At 44.0% G+C, this 18883-nt stretch overlaps 1 protein-coding gene across 8 annotated transcripts in view; it reads left to right on the forward strand.

Moving 5' to 3' along the window:
* The window catches only part of LOC125466501 (probable G-protein coupled receptor 153), a 95928-nt gene that overhangs the window by 35834 nt on the left and 41211 nt on the right, over positions 1-18883 (forward strand). For all 8 annotated transcript variants that reach the window (XM_048561041.1, XM_048561039.1, XM_048561035.1 and 5 more), the window contains one exon: positions 8729-9158. In XM_048561041.1, the coding sequence (XP_048416998.1) occupies positions 8729-9158 (430 nt within the window). The remainder of the gene's footprint in view (positions 1-8728; positions 9159-18883) is intronic.

Genomic DNA, 18883 nt, shown 5'->3' on the forward strand with positions numbered 1-18883 from the left:
AGAGCCATCCTCTCATGACATGGTCAGATGGCAAGGCCGAGTTGCATAATTTCATGAACTTGTCACCATGTGACTGGATTCTCGTAGCTGCATCCTTCTTGTGCCAAATTCCCAATTCCTTCTCGTCCCACCAGTGGACTCATCAACGGTAGAAAAACATTCAGTCTAGCACCGGTTCAAAATCCAAAATGTAATAGCTGATTCTATAGGCTTTTCTGTCCTATTCCAGGATCCATTCCTTGTATTTCTGACTAGAGCACAGAAAAAATTCTCAAACCACAAACCCATTGTTACATCAACACCAATGTGGATGATTGTAGTTGCACATGAATGCTGTAACAACCTGTCTTTCATTTTGTGCTAATAATCTTTCCTTTGGCTGTTTTAAGTTCTCAGGTCCTAATGCTGATGTATGGTTACCAATCTTCCAGAATTGTCCTCGAGTCTCTAAACATTGAGGATTAATATTGTTACAATCTCTGCAGAAACTGATACTATTTAAAATTTGAACTTCCAGTTAATAGCTATAAAGGATAACATGACAAGATTTTGTATTTTAAGATTTTTACTGTAACAAATTACTGAAAATGCTAAACCAAACACAATTTTTATTGGTGATTTATACTGTAATCTACAGAAATGAACTATCCTCTGTAATACTTCCCTCACATTGCAATTTCTACTGCAGTACAGTCCTTATAGCAAACAGTCCACATTGGTTTCTGATACACAACAAGTTTGAGTTTTCCCTGTAAAGATAAAGTCACCATAGTTATACCAGACCATAGCCTGCTGTCTCATTAGAAACAGGGATGACTGATGGTGGTTTAACCTAAAGCTCACCACATCTCAGGACAGGGAAGATGTTGAGAAGGAGATTTGTTAATTGTAACCTCAGCCAGTGCAGTAACTGAACCCACACTATTGGTTTCGTTCTACATTTTGAATAAGCTATCCAGCCAACTGATCTCAATGTATCACCAAGTTGCAGCTTCAAGTATATTGTACTTTGTATGTGGTGGTTTTGGAGGCTGCTGCACATAGGAAGAGTTGCCTTCAAGCAGGTATAACTTCCATTCATGAAATGTTTAGGGTAAGGTCTAAGTGTACTGGCATTCTTTGGAAAGGTGTCGGGACCCCTTTTGGAGAGGCCAAATGAAATTTGGGATGATTAAAGTAGACATCTAAGAAGTGAATAAACTCAATGAAATTGGTAAGCCCATTGGAACTGTAATGCTGACAAGACCTTTAAAACCTGCTGACCTTTAAATTAAGGACATATCCTACAGTTTAGAGGAAAAAGTATCATATCTTCCTATTTTTCTTTGTTGACATCAACCTGAGAGAGATCATGATATGATTTATGCTGCATGGCTGATTTTGTACCAGTTGTTTTCACTGTGGGCTATTGGATCAACAGCTCCAAGTCTTTGATGTATCTATGAATACAAATGCTTATTTTTACAGAGAATTGTACAATTGAAGTAAATGTATTCGTAAGGGATTGCAGAGTTGAAGAAATTTAAACCAAGTGAATTATTTTTTAATAAATGACAGTTTTTCTTAATTGCAAAGTAAAGTCAGCAACACGCAGATAGAACATTATTTTATTTCTTCTCAGAACGCCAAAGTAGATATTGGGTGGATTGCCATCGGGGATAAAAGAGAATAGGGTAGTTTGTAGAGGCAAGACTTAGTATGAATTGGCATAGAGCTATGCATGGACATGGTGAGTGGGTTGAGGGACATAGCCTGCCTAGAAGTTCTGAGGGGTATGGGCTTGGCAAGAGGGGATAAAGGGGAATAGTGTGGAAGGGTGATTATGAGAGGCCATGCAAGTCTGCAGGAATAGGTTTACCTGAGGGTTATGGGGAACAATAGAGACAAGTAGAAGGTGTAGAAGGGTATTGGTTAGCTTGGAGGCGTTGAGGGGATATTGGAGTAGATAGCAGAAATGAGCTAGCATGTGGAGGGCTTTGGGGTTGGGCAGAATAAGTGATAAGGACTGTTCTCTGTTGCTTTTTACAGTTAGAACAAAGAACTGAAACACTGAGACCTGGCCTAACACCCAGCCCCTAAAACAAGGTGCCACTATTTAGAAATCAGGTCTCACCCATTTAAAACAGAGATGAGGCAAATTTTCTTTATCTCAGACGGCCAATTGTATCTTCCTGAAATGGTGATGGAAGCAGAGTCCTCGAATATTTTTTAAGTCAGAGGTACATAGATTATTGTTAAGCAAGGAGTTGAAATGTTCTTAGGGTAGGCTGGAACCATATAATTATAGAATCATACAGTAAGGAAGACCTTTGGCCCATTGAGCCTCTATCGCCAAATATATATGATTATCTATACCACTTGCACTTTCCCAGGCCAGTCCAACATGCTTGAATGATGTAAGTCTTCACTAGAATCTCTTCTCACAAGATTCAGGTGAAGTCAGTGAATTTTGCAACTCTACATCTTTTGTAGATCTTGTGTTGATACAATGTTGAAAGCTTGCTTTTACTGAAGTCTACTGAAATAATTTGTGCATTTGAGGTTAAAATCAGATCAGCCACAAACTTCTTGAATGCAGGGCAGGCTTGAAGGGCTGAATGCCCCACTTCTGTGTATGTACACACCAGGCAGCCCCTGCAATTGCCACCAAAGTGTCTGATCAGACTCGACTTACCACACACACTGTGCAACGACATTGTGAACATCCTCATCTGTTAATTCACTTCCTACCATGTGATCACTGCCTTTGTTACCCTTCTTCCTTTTTTAAAGTGCCGTTCTTTTGATTTTTATCCCCCAAAATTCCAAAACAATGCAACAGCTTAAAAAAACAGTAATTACTGCTCCTAGAATTCAAGGAAATCAGCCCCAACACTGAAAATACCTCAAAAAAGCAGCAGCTCTTACAGCCACAATTTCTTCCTGTCCTCCATCTCAGATTACCCAGAGGATGTAGCCAGGGTTAGAAGGTTTGAGCTGTAGGGAGATGCTGAATAGGCTGGGGCTATTTTCCTTGGAGCTTCAGAGGCTGAGGGGTGACCTCATAGAGGTTTACAAAATAATGAGGGGCATAGGTAGGGTGAATAGACAAGGTCTTTTCCCCAGGTGGGGGAGTCCAAAACTAGAGGGCATAGGTTTAAGATGAGAGGGGAAAGATGTAAAAGGTCCTAAGGGGCAACTTTATCACGCAGAGGGTGGTGCGTGTATGGAATGAGCTGCCAGAGGAAGTGGAGGAGGCTGGTACAATTATAACATTTAAAAGACATCTGGATGGGTACATGAATAGGAAGGGTTTAAGAGGGATATGGGCTAAATGCTGGCAAATGAGGCTAGATTTAAATAGGAAATCTGGTTGGCATAGATGAGTTGGACTGAAGGGCCTGGTTCCGTGCTGTGTCTGTCTATGTCTCTATGACTTGTGAGTTGTGTTTGCTGACATTTGTGATACCTCTGGTGAGCATTAAACCCAGGCCTTTTAGCTTTGAGGTATGGAGATGTCCACAACGCCATAGGAGACCCTGCATTTTCTTGACTAGGCTCCCAGCTAAGAATTGAAAATTCAGGCTGCAGTCTCCAATGTTAACACACAGCACACTGCCATTGTTTCCAAATATAAAAACCGTGCACCTACCTCCAAGTAAAACACCTAAATATTTTGTTAATCTGTAATAATAAAGAAAGTCTTGCTGTCAGTCAGACCTCAGAACCAGTTATATGACATCCTTCATTCTACCTTAAATTTAAACATACAGACCCAAAACCTTTTAAATTTCATAATCATAATGGTATCTTGGACACTTTCAAACTCAGGAGAAAAATCAATTGGAGGCTTCCTGAAATCCATGTTCTTTTCATTCTTTCAGAGTCTTGTTATCAATGGGTGGTTGGTTCGCTCAGTTGGCTTAACAGCTGATTTGTGATACAGACTGACACCAGCAACATTGGTTCAATTCCCACACCAGCTGAGGTTCCTATGAGTGACTCACCTTCTCAATATTCTCCTCTCTCTAAGGCACAGTGTCCCTTAGGTGAAACTACCACAATGGGAGAGATGCTCTAAAATTCACCAGGACAATGGCGACTTTCCTTTTATTAGCTGAGTTGGAGATGAAAAGAGAGACGGCTGGTTGAGTGCACAAGGCAAGGGAAGGGAATTGGAACCCTCCAGGAATATGTACAGTAGGAGTTGGCAACTTAATAGCATAGATAGTAAGAACTGCAGATGCTGGAGTCAGAGATAATGCAGTGTGGAGCTGGAGGAACACAGCAGGCCAGGCAGCATTTGAGGAGCAGGAAAGTTGACGTTTCGGGTTGGGACCATTCTGTCTTATCTCTAGCAGAGCTTAAATCATTGCCATATGGCCTCATCAGAACATAACAGCATAGTATCAGAGATAATGGGAACTGCAGATGCTGGAGATTCCAAGATAATAAAATGTGAGGCTGGATGAACACAGCAGGCCAAGCAGCATCTCAGGAGCACAAAAGCTGACGTTTCGGGCCTAGACCCTTCATCAGAGAGGGGGATGGGGGGAGGGAACTGGAATAAATAGGGAGAGAGGGGGAGGCGGACCGAAGATGGAGAGCAAAGAAGATAGGTGGAGAGGGTGTAGGTGGGGAGGTAGGGAGGGGATAGGTCAGTCCAGGGAAGACGGACAGGTCAAGGAGGTGGGATGAGGTTAGTAGGTAGCTGGGGGTGCGGCTGGGGGTGGGAGGAAGGGATGGGTGAGAGGAAGAACCGGTTAGGGAGGCAGAGACAGGTTGGACTGGTTTTGGGATGCAGTGGGTGGGGGGGAAGAGCTGGGCTGGTTGTGTGGTGCAGTGGGGGGAGGGGATGAACTGGGCTGTTTTAGGGATGCAGTGGGGGAAGGGGAGATTTTGAAACTGGTGAAGTCCACATTGATACCATATGGCTGCAGGGTACCCAGGCGGAATATGAGTTGCTGTTCCTGCAACCTTCGGGTGGCATCATTGTGGCAGTGCAGGAGGCCCATGATGGACATGTCATCAAGAGAATGGGAGGGGGAGTGGAAATGGTTTGCGACTGGGAGGTGCAGTTGTTTGTTGCTCAGTTCGCAACAAACAACTGCACCTCCCAGTCACAAACCATTTCCACTCCCCCTCCCATTCTCTTGATGACATGTCCATCATGGGCCTCCTGCACTGCCACAATGATGCCACCCGAAGGTTGCAGGAACAGCAACTCATATTCCGCCTGGGAACCCTGCAGCCATATGGTATCAATGTGGACTTCACCAGTTTCAAAATCTCCCCTTCCCCCACTGCATCCCTAAACCAGCCCAGTTCATCCCCTCCCCCCACTGCACCACACAACCAGCCCAGCTCTTCCCCCCCACCCACTGCATCCCAAAACCAGTCCAACCTGTCTCTGCCTCCCTAACCGGTTCTTCCTCTCACCCATCCCTTCCTCCCACCCCCAGCCGCACCCCCAGCTACCTACTAACCTCATCCCACCTCCTTGACCTGTCCGTCTTCCCTGGACTGACCTATCCCCTCCCTACCTCCCCACCTACACCCTCTCCACCTATCTTCTTTGCTCTCCATCTTCGGTCCGCCTCCCCCTCTCTCCCTATTTATTCCAGTTCCCTCCCCCCATCCCCCTCTCTGATGAAGGGTCTAGGCCCGAAACGTCAGCTTTTGTGCTCCTGAGATGCTGCTTGGCCTGCTGTGTTCATCCAGCCTCACATTTTATTATCACATAACAGCATAGCACTGGATTGGGTTCTGAAGAAGAGAAATCATGCTGGACTTGAAATGTTAACTCTGTTTCTCTCCAGAGATACTGCCAGATCTGCTGAGTTTCTACAGCACTTTCTCTGTTTATTTCAAAAACATAGCATCTTTCCCATTCTTGAGGTTGCTTGTTCCTAAGAGTTATCTTATACTTAGCTGAGCTGATAAGTCTGCTCATTAAGAGCAGAGTTACAGCACACCCCTATTTTATATGTTAAACTGGTCTGCCAGTTATTCCAACAGAGTTTGACTGAATAATTTGCATTTAATTTGTTTGGTTGGGAGGGGCTATGAATATTTAATTCACACCCTGAGGCACGGTAGGAGTGAATAATTAATTCAGTGCCTTGATATGTTAAACACAGAAAAACAAAGCGAGCAGAAAGTTAGGAATAAAATGAAGTTTCATGCAGGGACCAGGCCACAGAAGTGCTTTTTAAGTCGGAGATAATAGGAACTGCAGATGCTGGAGAATCTGAGATAACAAGGTGTAGAGCTGGATGAACACAGCAGGCCAAGCAGCATCGAGGAGCAGGAAGGCTGATGTGTTGGGCCTACACCGTCCGATGCTATTTGGCATGCTGCGTTCATCCAGCTCAACAGCTTGCTATCTCTACTCTTGAAGTCAGTTTTTGTGTGCATAAACATGAGAAACCTGTACCTCACAGCTGCTGTGTGTTCCCAGTTTATTTGCTGATTTTCTCTACCCTCTTTCTGCTGTATCAGGATATCATCCCATCAGTGCTAATCATGCCTGTTTTGTTGGCTACACAGTGACTTGCAACATTTTCACATATGGGGAGTGTGACAGGACACTCTAATATTGTCTGCAGGCATGTAGTATACATGTACAAATGTGTGTGTATTAATATGTGATGTGTGTTCATATGTATTATATGTGTGATGGATGTGCCACGTTAGGACTCGACCTCAATGGAAGCATTTATGGATGATACCTCCTCGTTCTTTAAAGAAACCCTTTTTCAGTTGACTACACCATTCAACACCTGCCCCTCCAAAAATTCTGTCGCAGCTTTGTAATGATGATCCTCCCCCAGAGACCACTGCAGACACAGGATACAGACTGGCAATGAGATATGCTGTTTGGATGGAGAGTCAGTGCTGCGTGTTATACTGGACAGGGATTTGAATGAGTAAAGTAACACTCATAGAAAAGTGAAATGCTCATGATCTGAGGGTAAAGCATGTATCCTTTGTAATCTTAGCATTATGTTTTCTATCAGAGATAGTGGGAACTGCAGATGCAGGAGAATCTGAGGTAACAAGGTGTAGAGCTGGATGAACACAGCAGGCCAGGAGCATCAGAGGAGCAGAAAGGCTGATGTTTCGGGCCTTGACCCTTCTTCAGAAATGGGGGAGGAGAAGAGGGTTCTGAAATAAATAGGACAGTGTTGGAGGTGGATAGAAGATGGATAAAGGAGAAGATAGGTGGAGAGGAGATAGACAGGTCAAAGAGGCGAGGATGGAGCCAGTACAGGTGAGTATAGGTGGAGAGGTAGAGAGGGGATAGGTCAGTCCAGGAAGGACAGACAGATCAAGGGGGTGGGATGGGGCTAGTAGGTAGGAGATGGGGGTGGAGCTTGAGGTGGGAGGAGGGGATAGGTTGGAGGAACGACAGGTTAGGGAAGCGGGACGAACTGGACTGGTTTTGGGATGCGGTTGAGGGGAGGGGAGATTTTGAAGCTTATGAAATCTACATTGATACCATTGGGCTGCAGGTTTCCCAAGCGGAATATGAGTTGCTGTTCCTGCAACCTTCGGGTAGCATCATTGTGGCAGTGCAGGAGGCCCAGGATGGACATGTTGTCTGAGGAACGGGAGGGGGAGTGGAAATGGTTCGCGACTGGGAGGTGCAGTTGTTTAGTGCAAACCAAGCGGAGGTGTTCTGCGAAGCGGTCCCCAAGCCTCCACTTGGTTTCCCCGAAGTAGAGGAGGCCACCGTGGGAACAGTGGATGCAGTATACCACATTGGCAGAATGTGGTATACTACTTCTGCTGTTCCCGTTGTGGCCTCCTCTACATCGGGGAAACCAAGCGGAGGCTTGGGGACCGCTTCGCAGAACACCTCCGCTCGGTTCGCACTAAACAACTGCACCTCCCTGTCGCGAACCATTTCAACCCCCCCTCCCGTTCCTCGGACGACATGTCCATCCTGGGCCTCCTGCAGTGCCACAACAATGCCACCGGAAGGTTACAAGAACAGCAACTCATATTCCGCTTGGGAAACCTGCAGCCCAATGGTATCAATGTGGACTTCACAAGCTTCAAAATCTCCCCTCCGCCTACCGCATCCCAAAACCAGCCCAGCTCATCCCCACCTCCCACCTATACTCTCCTCCCACCTCAAGCTCCACCCCCATCTCCTACCTACTAACCTCATCCTGCCCAGTTGACCTGACCTTCTTCCCTGGACTGACCTATCTCCTTCCTAGCTCCCCACCTACACTCACCTGTACTGGCTCCATCCCCACCTCTTTGACCTGTCTGTCTCCTCTTCACCTATCTTGTCCTCTATCCATCTTCTGTCCACCTCCCCCTCTCTCCCTATTTATTTCAGAACCCCCTTCAGCTCCCCCATTTCTGAAGAAGGGTCTAGGCCCGAAACGTCAGCCTTCCTGCACATGTTTTCTACCTTCTGATCGTAAAAGACCTTTCACCTTACCTCCAGTTATTAACCTTGGACAACAAAACTTGAAAATGATTCTTCAAAAGTAGGTTTACATGAGTGAGCAGAGTCAGGTCTGTGGCATAAGTGCAGCCACAGGTAGATGTTTTATACTGCATAGCATGTTGTTCTGCTGCAAGTTCTGTGAAATACAATTCCTTTATATGTCATACCAAGAGAAAAGTGAGAGTTATTACGTAGTACTTACATTCATTATGTTTGAACAATGCATTGTAAGTGGTGTTTAGAACCAGCGAGGTGTCTAACTGTTTTTAATAACTGTTCCAGGTTGAGTAACACCAAGAAGCAAGCTGTGCACACGGTGATGGGAATTTGGATGGTATCCTTCATTCTATCTACATTGCCTGCAGTGGGCTGGCATGACACCACAGAACGCTTCTATGCTAAGGACTGCCGTTTCATCGTCACAGAGATAGGCCTCGGTTTTGGGGTCTGCTTCCTGTTACTGATTAGTGGGAGTGTAGTGATGGGCATGGTCTGCATTGGCATCGCCCTCTTTCAAACATTCACTGTCCAAGCCGGAAACAATACTAACAAGAACAAATTCAATGTGCCCACAATCGTGGTGGAAGATGCCCAGGGTAACAGGAGGTCATCCATTGATGGTTCTGAACCACTGAAAACCTCTCTCCAGATAACCTACTTAATCAGTGGAATAGTTTTTATCTACGACTTTTTGACTGGATTTCCCGTTTTGGTAAGCTGCCTTTTCTTTTCATTTGCTGTTAGTATGTTGAAGATTTACATGTTGGGGGTGGATTGCAGTTTGTGCAGGAAAGTTGTAAAATGACGGGTTAAGGTTTGCTGCCCAGGGCTCCTTATGCTGAAGTTAAAATAATTGAATAGGGACAAAAGAATTTAAGAATTGTTCAACCTTTGGAGCAAAAGGGTCAATGCTACAAATCATTTTGGAGATAAGTCTCTGCACCGAGACATTTTTCCCAGCTTATTTGCATTTCCTTCTGATTTAATTTTTTTAGTTTATTAATAATAGATAAATGTGAAAAATTACATCTATATTGCTGGGCTACAGGGAAAGAATGGGGAATGGAGGCTACATAAATTGCTGTTACAGCTCCTGCTCGGCCAAATGGGTACCATTGAATAGTTGAATCATAACTATGCAGTGAGTCTATAATATAACTCAGTACAACATCTCGCAGATAAAATTCAAACTACTTGACATGGTGACATATTACAAAGTTAAGTGACGGCTATTCTGTGGGCAAATGTGGTCATTTTTCATAATTCATTTTGGTAATAAGCTCCTCAGCGTTTGTGACTTTGCCTAAGACAATGGTAACCAGAATGTTAAAGGAAACTCCTTGCCGAGTGTCACAGGATCAATAGCATTCACAGAAGCAATCTGAGCAAGTAGGTAGAACCTCAGTTGAAATTCTCATTTGGTGGATGCCACCTCTGACTGTGCAGAACTCCTTCAGTACTGTTGTGGAGACTATCAATCTAGATTAAGTGCCCAAGCCCCTGGCATAGGAGTTAATGCGAAATGGATGTGATAGCCCATTTGAGTCAAGGTTCAATAATTGTATAAGACATAGGAAAGAGTAACCTCTTTTTTTGGTGCTGTGCAATCTGTAGTTCAGACTATCAGTAATTTCTTACAAATAGTTTTGTTTCAAAAATAGATTTTCCTGAAAAAGCACAGCAAGTTACATGGTTATCATGTTAGATCAGAGACAGTAGTTTCAGTTGCAGTGTAATTATAGGGCTGAAATATGAATGTTTTGTTTCTGAACTGAACATTTATTTCCTATTTATGGCTATGCATTCAATTTTAAGAATGTCCTTAGCTGTTTATTTAAGGTCCAGGTATGGAACATAGTTAACTTTATTGTAAACTTATTTTCTTGAATTTATGAACAGCATGAATTTACAAATGACTCACATAAAAATAAATCAAATTACAGCTAAGCTGTCAGCTAGAATTCCATTTCTTTCTGTGTGTGCGTTAACAGCATAGGGTTTATCTTCCAGGGCTGCCAGACCTGGGAATTGCTCAGGTATGCCAGGAAAGGCTTACCTGCTGGGTTGTTAAGAGATACCGTGGCATGGGACAGCTGAGAACTTCCATGGCCTTAGCTCGGGCACAGCCTGAAAAAGCTGAATGTTATATCAATGCCAGTCGGGACTCTGAGTCAGAATGTTGTGTGTTCAAGTCCCAATCTGGAGATTCAAGCATTTTCTGTAGGCTGGCCCATGAGTGCAAGAGCTGTGAGAACATACACTGTTGGAGTTGCAGTTTTTCAGGTGGGATGTCAAACTGAGGTCCTGCATTCATCTTCCAGGGTGGATGTAAAATATCTAATTGCATTCTTTAATATTGTTAAAGCAGATTATCTGATTATTATCACATTGCTACTTGAGTCACTTTGATATTTCAAAGCAGAAAATGTCCAACTAGTAAGATGAATGATGTGTCTTTTCCCTCGGGTGGGATGTTTCAATACTTCAGTACATATTTTTAAGGTGAGAGGAGAAAGATTTAAAAAAAGAAAGGAGGGGCATCTTTTTTTACACAGAGTGATTTGTATGTGGAATAAATTCCCAGAGGAAGTGGTGGATGCATGTACAGTTACAGTATTTAAAAGACATTTGGATAAGTACATGAATAAGAACTGTCTGGGAGGGAGATACAGGCCAAGTACAGGCAGGTGGGACTAGTTTAATTTGGGATTGTGTTCGGCATAGACTGCTTGGATGGAAGGGTCAGTTTCTGTGCAGTGTGACTCAATGCAAGCATTAACTATCAGTTAACATGCATTTGAACAATTTTTTTTTCTATTTGATGTTCAAAGTAGTACTATTGAAAGAAAGAGATTCATGTCTGATTAAAAACTATTTAACCCATCGTGTTTGTTTCTCACCTGAATATCACTGCTCTGCAAAATCCCTGAACTGCTTTATATTTTTCTCTGCTTGAAATATTTATCCATGCTTCTTTTTCAAATGGCTTCTGCCATTTCATTCTTCATTCCGACAACCTTTCTTGCACGTATGGTATATTAAAATCATCTTTTACAAATAGTTACAAATATTTGCAGAAATTAAGCTGGCAAGTTTTACCATTTACTGATTTGAGCTCTCCATTTTTCGACGTTTGAGACATTGCAATATGGTCACAGCCAAGCTTGGATTCCAAGTTGTATCGCCATTGCATGTACGTGATACTATTGTGATGTCCCTTACCACCAACACACCGTCCAATCAATTCTGGAGAAGTATAATGAAAGTAGCGAGAAGTTCTTGGCAAATCTGCTCAGATCAGGGAACCTTTGTCAGGGTCAAAACTATCAGAGGGACAGGGATTTCCATAGTGCTGACTGCACTTTAATCATCTGCAAATGAACATTGGTCTTCAGTTCTGGAAGAGCCATTGACCTGGAACATGAACTGTTTCTGTTTGCACAAACATTACCAGACCTGCTGAACATTGCAGCATTTTTCTTTTGTCAGATTTCCAGCATCTACAAAGTTTTTCTTTAGCATTATTCTTCTCTATGTACTGAATGTACATAATTACTCCTACTGTCCTTTTATTGTATAATTTTAGAATTTTTGTTCATTCAAATATATGTTCAATTCCTCTTTGAAAGTTGTTTCCACTGATCAGGCCATGAGTTCCAGATCGTAACACCAAGGCTCCTTGGACTGCACCTTTCAGACATCTGAACTCTCTCACCTAGAAGGAACTACATGGGAGCACCATCACTTTCAAATTGCCCACCATGCTTCATGCCATCCTGTCTTGGAATGATATCTCTGTTCCCTAACTGTCACTGGGTCAACATCCTGGAACTCCCTTCCTAACTGAGAATGTGCCCCCACCCTAAGGACTGCTGCAGGAGGGATGGACAATAAATTGTAGCCTTGTTAGCAATGTTCACAACCAGTGATGACACACAAAAAAAACTAAAGTTTGAATTCTTGTAACCTTATAAGTGGGAAGGAGAGGTTGGCAGAATATTAACCCCCAGTGCTTGAGAAGTAAGTGTGGAGAGTCAATGTGACAATCGACACCTTCATTGCCTCTAGACTTGACTGTTCAAGTGTACTGCTTGTTGATCACTCACATTCCACTGCCCTTAAGGTCGCAAAAACACTCTGCCTCCTGTGTCTTAACTTGAATCAAGTCCTGCTCAACTATCACCTCATATTCAATGGTGTACATTGGCCCAAATTCAAGAAACACCATTGATTTTAAAATTCCCATATTTGTTTTCCAGTCTCTCCAAGACTTTATCCCTCTGTAATCTCCTACAGCCCTCTGAGATCCCTGCACTTTTATAGTTCTGGTGTCATGAGTACCCTCTATTTTAGCCCATTGGTGCCCATGTCTTTGGTTGCCTGGATCCTCAGTTCTGAAATTGAGTTCCCTAAAACCTTGCCTCTACTTTTTGCTTTCCTTTTTAAAATGCTCCTCAATACCTGCCTCTTTGACTTAATAGTTCCTTTGGTGATATGACCTAATATCTTCTGTGACATGGTGTTATATTTTGTTCTGCAATATTTCTGTAAAGACCCCACGGGATGGTTACAACATTAAAGGAGCAACATAAATACGTGTTGTTGTTTTATGGGACAGTTGGCTTTGTTTTTGGGGTGAGGATGTGGGCAGGCAAGGCTAGAATATAAGAATTAAGAAATGGGAAAGGACGCAGTAAACTCATTTGGCAAGTGTGCAGATCTGATTATCACCAACGGCACAGTATTCTAGCCCCAATCCGTCTGCAGCAGACATGGAGCCTGCCTCCTCACCCTTTCCACAGTCTTGGCAGTTTGCCATGATTCAGCAAATAATCACTAAGGACTTGCCTTTGGATGAACATCTCAAGCAGAGAAAAAGATTTTATGGACTGAAGAAGGTCATCCTTGTTGATAGGTCAGCACATTTCCCTGAATGATCAATTAAATTTCTTGGGGCTAAAGGCCTCATCTTGATCCTCCCATTTCCTGTTATCAGTTTTCTATTGGCTTCTAATTATGATGTATTGTTGGGTCAGTTCTGTGTTATTTTCTTTTACACCCTTCTGCCTTTTCAATGTTGCTCATGAGTTGAAAGTTTTAAAAAAGTATCTGTCTGAAGTGGTGTCCCACTGCACTCATTCAGCAAATAACAATACTGCCTGATATTTCCCGTATCACATGGCAATGACTTTTCTATTAATTTTCTTTATCCAAGCATTTTGCTTAGATGAAAAAGCATAACAAAAGATTGATATTTATGATGTGGCTTCTGTTTGAAAAATGTGGTGCATTTAAAATGTATGGTATAGGGAGAACTCTGCAAAATAGCAGTGCAATAATTGGGTTAATGCTGATTAACTAGCAGTTCAATTTATATCACAAAGAGTTGATAGGCATATTAATTGGATAAATAGCACGTTTGATTCTTGGTCGGTGCTAAGTTGCTTTCCATCATTGTACCATAATGGGGTTCAGCTCCCCATAGCCTAGGGAAAACCATATTCATCCTAGTGGCCTTCAGGTCACTGATCTCAGATTGTCAGGATCGGTGGACATTGATGAGGAATAAGATAGAGGTTGGCCAAATTCACCTTTTCCTCATTGCATAAATATTTAGCACTTTGCTTCATGTTTATAGAAAGTGACTATAGTAAAAATGATGAGGCCTCTCGCACTGGGTTGGTTTGAACCTCAGCAGTCAGTCACTGCAGGAAAGAAGGGGAAGAAAGCAAAATTTCCTTTCCAATGGCAGTCTACTACTGGCATTTTCCATTTGGAAATTCACAGAAGGATTGCTGCCAGCCTACTATTAGTGCCCATCTGGTTATGAACATACAGATTAGAAGCAGGAGTAGGCTATTTACTTCTTCGAATAGAATAGTGTTTATAGTCCCATGCAGTGAAAAGTTTGTAATGTTGCCACTTTGGCACCATCTTAGGCACAGGGCAACTAGGTACCGATACTTTAAGTGTTTGTTACAGAATTGAAAGAGTGAAAAGAAGTGTAGCATAGGAATTCAAAGTTTTAAAAACTCAAAATAATCCCCAATCCAGAATAAGAATAAAAGGACCTTTAAAAAGTATCAAGTTATTGTCGATTTCACTGAGTCCATGCCTGCTGGGCTTCAGAACTCGAGAGCACACTGCCTCCACGTGCTGCCGTCACCTCCAGGTGTGATTCACCTCCAGGACCCGTGTCCCAACCAGCCTGGGCTCTGACTGCATCCCGCTCTGCTCTCCGGCCTGTGACTCACCTCCAGGACCCGTGTCCCAACCAGCCTCGGCTCTGACTGCCTCCCGCTCTGCCCTCCGGCCTGTGACTCACCTCCAGGACCCATCTCCCAACCTGCCTGGGCTCTGACTGCCTCCCAATCTGGGCTCCGGCCTGTGACTCACCTCTATGACCCCTGTCCCAACCAGCCTGGGCTCTGACTGCCTCCACATGCTGCCCTCCGGCCTGTGACTCACCTCCATGACCCGTGTCCCAACCAGCCTGGGCTCCGGCCTGCATTGTGCCTTCGGGACCCGCCTCTTATTCTGCATAGTCTCCGACTTTTCTCCTATGCCGTGCTGGGCTCGGATTTGCCTCCTTTCTCCATTTCCTCCGGATAAGTTTAAGAATCTAAAAGTTGTTGGGGGGCAGGGAAGGAAAACTGCAGAAGAGGGAAGAAGAAAGAAAATGGGCAAAACAGAGGAGCTCCATCTGGAGTTCAACCAATCACGGCTAACTTGGTTGACTCATCCTCTATTTAATTGCAACCCCCATTCCATCTTTCTACCATCACTGATGGATGAGGTTCTTCTGGACTTTGCTTAGATATATTTTGTAATCAGGAATGGCAGGGTGGCTCAGTGGTTAGTCCTGCTGCTTCACAGTCCAGGGGACCGAGGTTTGATTCCACCCTCAGACAAGTGGCTGAGTGGAGTTTACATATTCTCGCTGTGTCTGTGTGGGTTTCCCCTGGATGCTCCAGTTTTCTCCTACAGTCCAAAGATGTGCAGGTTAGAGGGATTGACCATGTCAAAACGCCCAGAGTGTGCACACTAGGTGAATTCGTCATGGGACATGCAGGGTTACAGGGTAGCAGGTGTGAGTCTGGGTGGGATGTCCTTTATGGGGTTGGTGTAATCTTGATGGGACGAATGGTCTGTTTCTGCACTGTCAGGATTCTAAGAAGTTCTCAGTGACGATTAAAAGCTAGAAAGCTTTTCTTTCCTTTGAGGTGATCTGGGCTTGATAGTGCATAAGGAGGCTGTTTTTGTGAGCACAGTATGCCAGGACCAGTTATCATCTATCCAACCTGAAAATTTTCCAGTTTCCCTTATGCAGGTCAATCATCCCTTAAAGTGTTCTGATACTCGAATGGAAGAATATACACAAGGCAGACTTTTGCTGTCTTCCAAATTTATGAAAGGTTTTGTAAAGAATAAATTGATAGAAACTAGTTCTGGCGACAATAAGCCAGTAATCATAGGTCACAAATTTAAGTTTAAAGTCCATAGGGGAATTGAGAATTTTTCTTTTAGGCTATGAGTTATGATCTGGAATGCTGTACCTGAGAGGTGCTTCAAGTGCGTTTAATTGTAATTTTCAAAAGGAACTTGGATGTAAACTTGAAAAAGAAAAAAAATGCAAACCACGAGGAAACAATTTGAAGTATAATTAATTGAGCTGGCAGAGGTACCAAGGGCTGAATGGCCTCCTTCTGTGTTGTGCCATTGTCTGGTCCCTAGTGCCGTGGCAGATATTCCTCCCTTATCCAATATCGCTTAATAAAAACAGGTTGCCTGATTGTTCATCTTGATGTGGTTTGCAGAATCATGCTGTGTGCCAAATGGCTGTTGTGTTGGTCTAAGTAACAACACAATTCAAAGCAATTGTTTGGTTTGAAGTTCTTTGAATTGTTTGTGATAAGTATGAATGCAAGCTTTTCTTTCATTCTGTAGCAGACTACAATTAGTCTTTATGTTCTTTTGAAAAGAACCTGCCTGAGAAAGGTCATTGGTTTGTCAACCTGTTCACCCAATCTGCCCTTTTTACTGTTTTCCACTCGGGTTCCCTGCCTCACTTGTTATCTTTGGCCTTCTCTCATTCTCTTTACAATTCCTGGCCAATTTTGTGTTTGAGAAGGAATGCTGGCACTGCAAAATGGAACACTTTCACTTTCAGCCGTGACACATAGCCAAGCTGCTTCCGAATCCAATGTCTCATTTTCAACCCCAAAGCAGAATAAGCAATAAATGCTGGATTCTTTCTGTTTCCCAAACTTATCATTCTGTGACCTTTCAATGTGAGATTGCCAACTTTGTACCACTATGGGATCATACTGTGCTTCAGCTCTATGTCTATTTGCGGTTGAAAGGAGACAGAAAGGAGCGCAGATGCTGGAAGCTAGAGTCAGTAAATGTGGTGTTTGAAACATTGACTTCCCTGCTCCTCGGATGCTGTCTGATCTGCTGTGCTTTTCCAGCTCCACATTTATTGACTCTGTTTGCGAACTGAGGTGGGTCTACCCCAAGCACGAGCCTTAACATCCCAAAAGAGACTTTAGCTGTTTCATCAGTCTTGGCTGAATTTGTTGGGGTGCATTTTTTACTTGCTGCCCAGATGAAGAGGGAGAATGGTGGATCAGGAACACCCTACAGAAAGTGTCTGTAATTGATTTCAATCAGAATACAAGTTGGCTAGTCCCTAAGGCAACTGCCACTCTGCAACACTGATTTTCACACCTCAAGAGCAAGTTGAAAACATATGCTTATGAAATGCTTGGAAATGCTGTTCTCAAGGGCAGAAATCCAGCTACTGAGTATCCTTTTATTATCAAGTGTGCTTTTAGGCCTCAACGTGTTTTTTTAAAATAAATCCTTAATGACAGCATGTCAGTTTTGGGAATCAGCCATTTTGGATTAGTCAGTTTTTAGTCAGTGGAACCCTTCTTAAAATTTGCTACAAATTGAGGACGCGGAACCAGGAAAATAAAATGGAAATTTTTTGAAAGTGTAGGTTAAAAACAACAGAACTTCTTTTTCCAAAATACAGCACTATTAAAATAAAATAGAAGAAGGAGAAAATAAACAAATGAAAGGAGAGGACTGTGTTATTGACCAGATCAAACCCCTCAAAATATTTTAAAAAGATAGTCTTGGCCCCAATGCTTTCTTTGTTTTTAAGGCAAGTGTAAGATTTTTACCATTTTCACCATGGACGTCCAGTCCCTATACACCTATATTCCTCATGCAGATGGCCTCAAGGCCCTCCCCTTCTTCCTGTCCCACAGGCCCGACCAATCCCCCTCCACCGACACCCTCATCCGTCTCGCCGAACTTGTCCACACCCTCAACAACTTCGCTTTTGACTCCTCCCACTTCCTACAGACAAAGGGGGTGGCCATGGGTACCCGCATGGGCCCCAGCTATGCCTGCCTCTTTGTAGGTTACGTGGAACAGTCTTACTTCCACACCTACACTGGCCCCAAACCCCACCTCTTCCTCCGTTACATTGATGACTGTATCGGCGCAGCCTCTTGCTCCCCAGAGGAGCTCGAACAGTTCATCCACTTCACCAACACCTTCCACCCCAACCTCAAGTTCACCTGGGCCATCTCCAACACATCCCTCACTTTGCTGGACCTCTCAGTCTCCATCTCAGGCAACCAGCTGGAAACTGATGTCCATTTCAAGCCCACTGACTCCCAAAGCCACCTAGAATACACCTCCTCCCACCCACCTTCCTGCAAAACTTCCATCCCCTATTCCCAATTCCTCCGCCTCCGCCGCATCTGCTCCCAGGACGAGGCATTCCACTCCCGCACATCCCAGATGTCCACGTTCTTCAAGGACTGCAACTTTCCCCCCGCAGTGGTCGAGAACGCCCTTGACTGCATCTCCCGCATTTCCCGCAACACATCCCTCACATCCCGCCCCCGCCACAACCGCCCCCAGAGGATCCCCCTCGTTCTCACATACCACCCCACCAACCTCCGGATACAACACATCATCCTCCGACACTTGCGCCATCTACAATCTGACCCCACCACCCAAGCCATTTTTCCATCCCCACCCTTGTCTGCCTTCCGGAGAGACTGCTCTCTCCGCGACTCCCTTGTCCGCTCCACTCTCCCCTCCAACCCCACCACACCCGGCACCTTCCCCTGCAACCGCAGGAAGTGCTACACTTTCCCCCATACCTCCTCCCTCACTCCTATCCCAGGCCCCAAGATGACCTTCCATATCAAGCAGATGTTCATGTGCACATCTGCCAATGTGGTATATTGTATCCATTGCACCCGGTGTGGCTTCCTCTACATCGGGGAAACCAAGTGGAGGCTTGGGGACTGCTTTGCAGAACACCTCCGCTCGGTTCGCAATAAACAACTGCACCTCCCAGTCACGAACCATTTCAACTCGCCGTCCCATTCCTCAGATGACATGTCCATC

Source organism: Stegostoma tigrinum, chromosome 28, assembly GCF_030684315.1.
Source record: "Stegostoma tigrinum isolate sSteTig4 chromosome 28, sSteTig4.hap1, whole genome shotgun sequence".
Taxonomy (NCBI): Eukaryota; Metazoa; Chordata; class Chondrichthyes; order Orectolobiformes; family Stegostomatidae; genus Stegostoma; species Stegostoma tigrinum.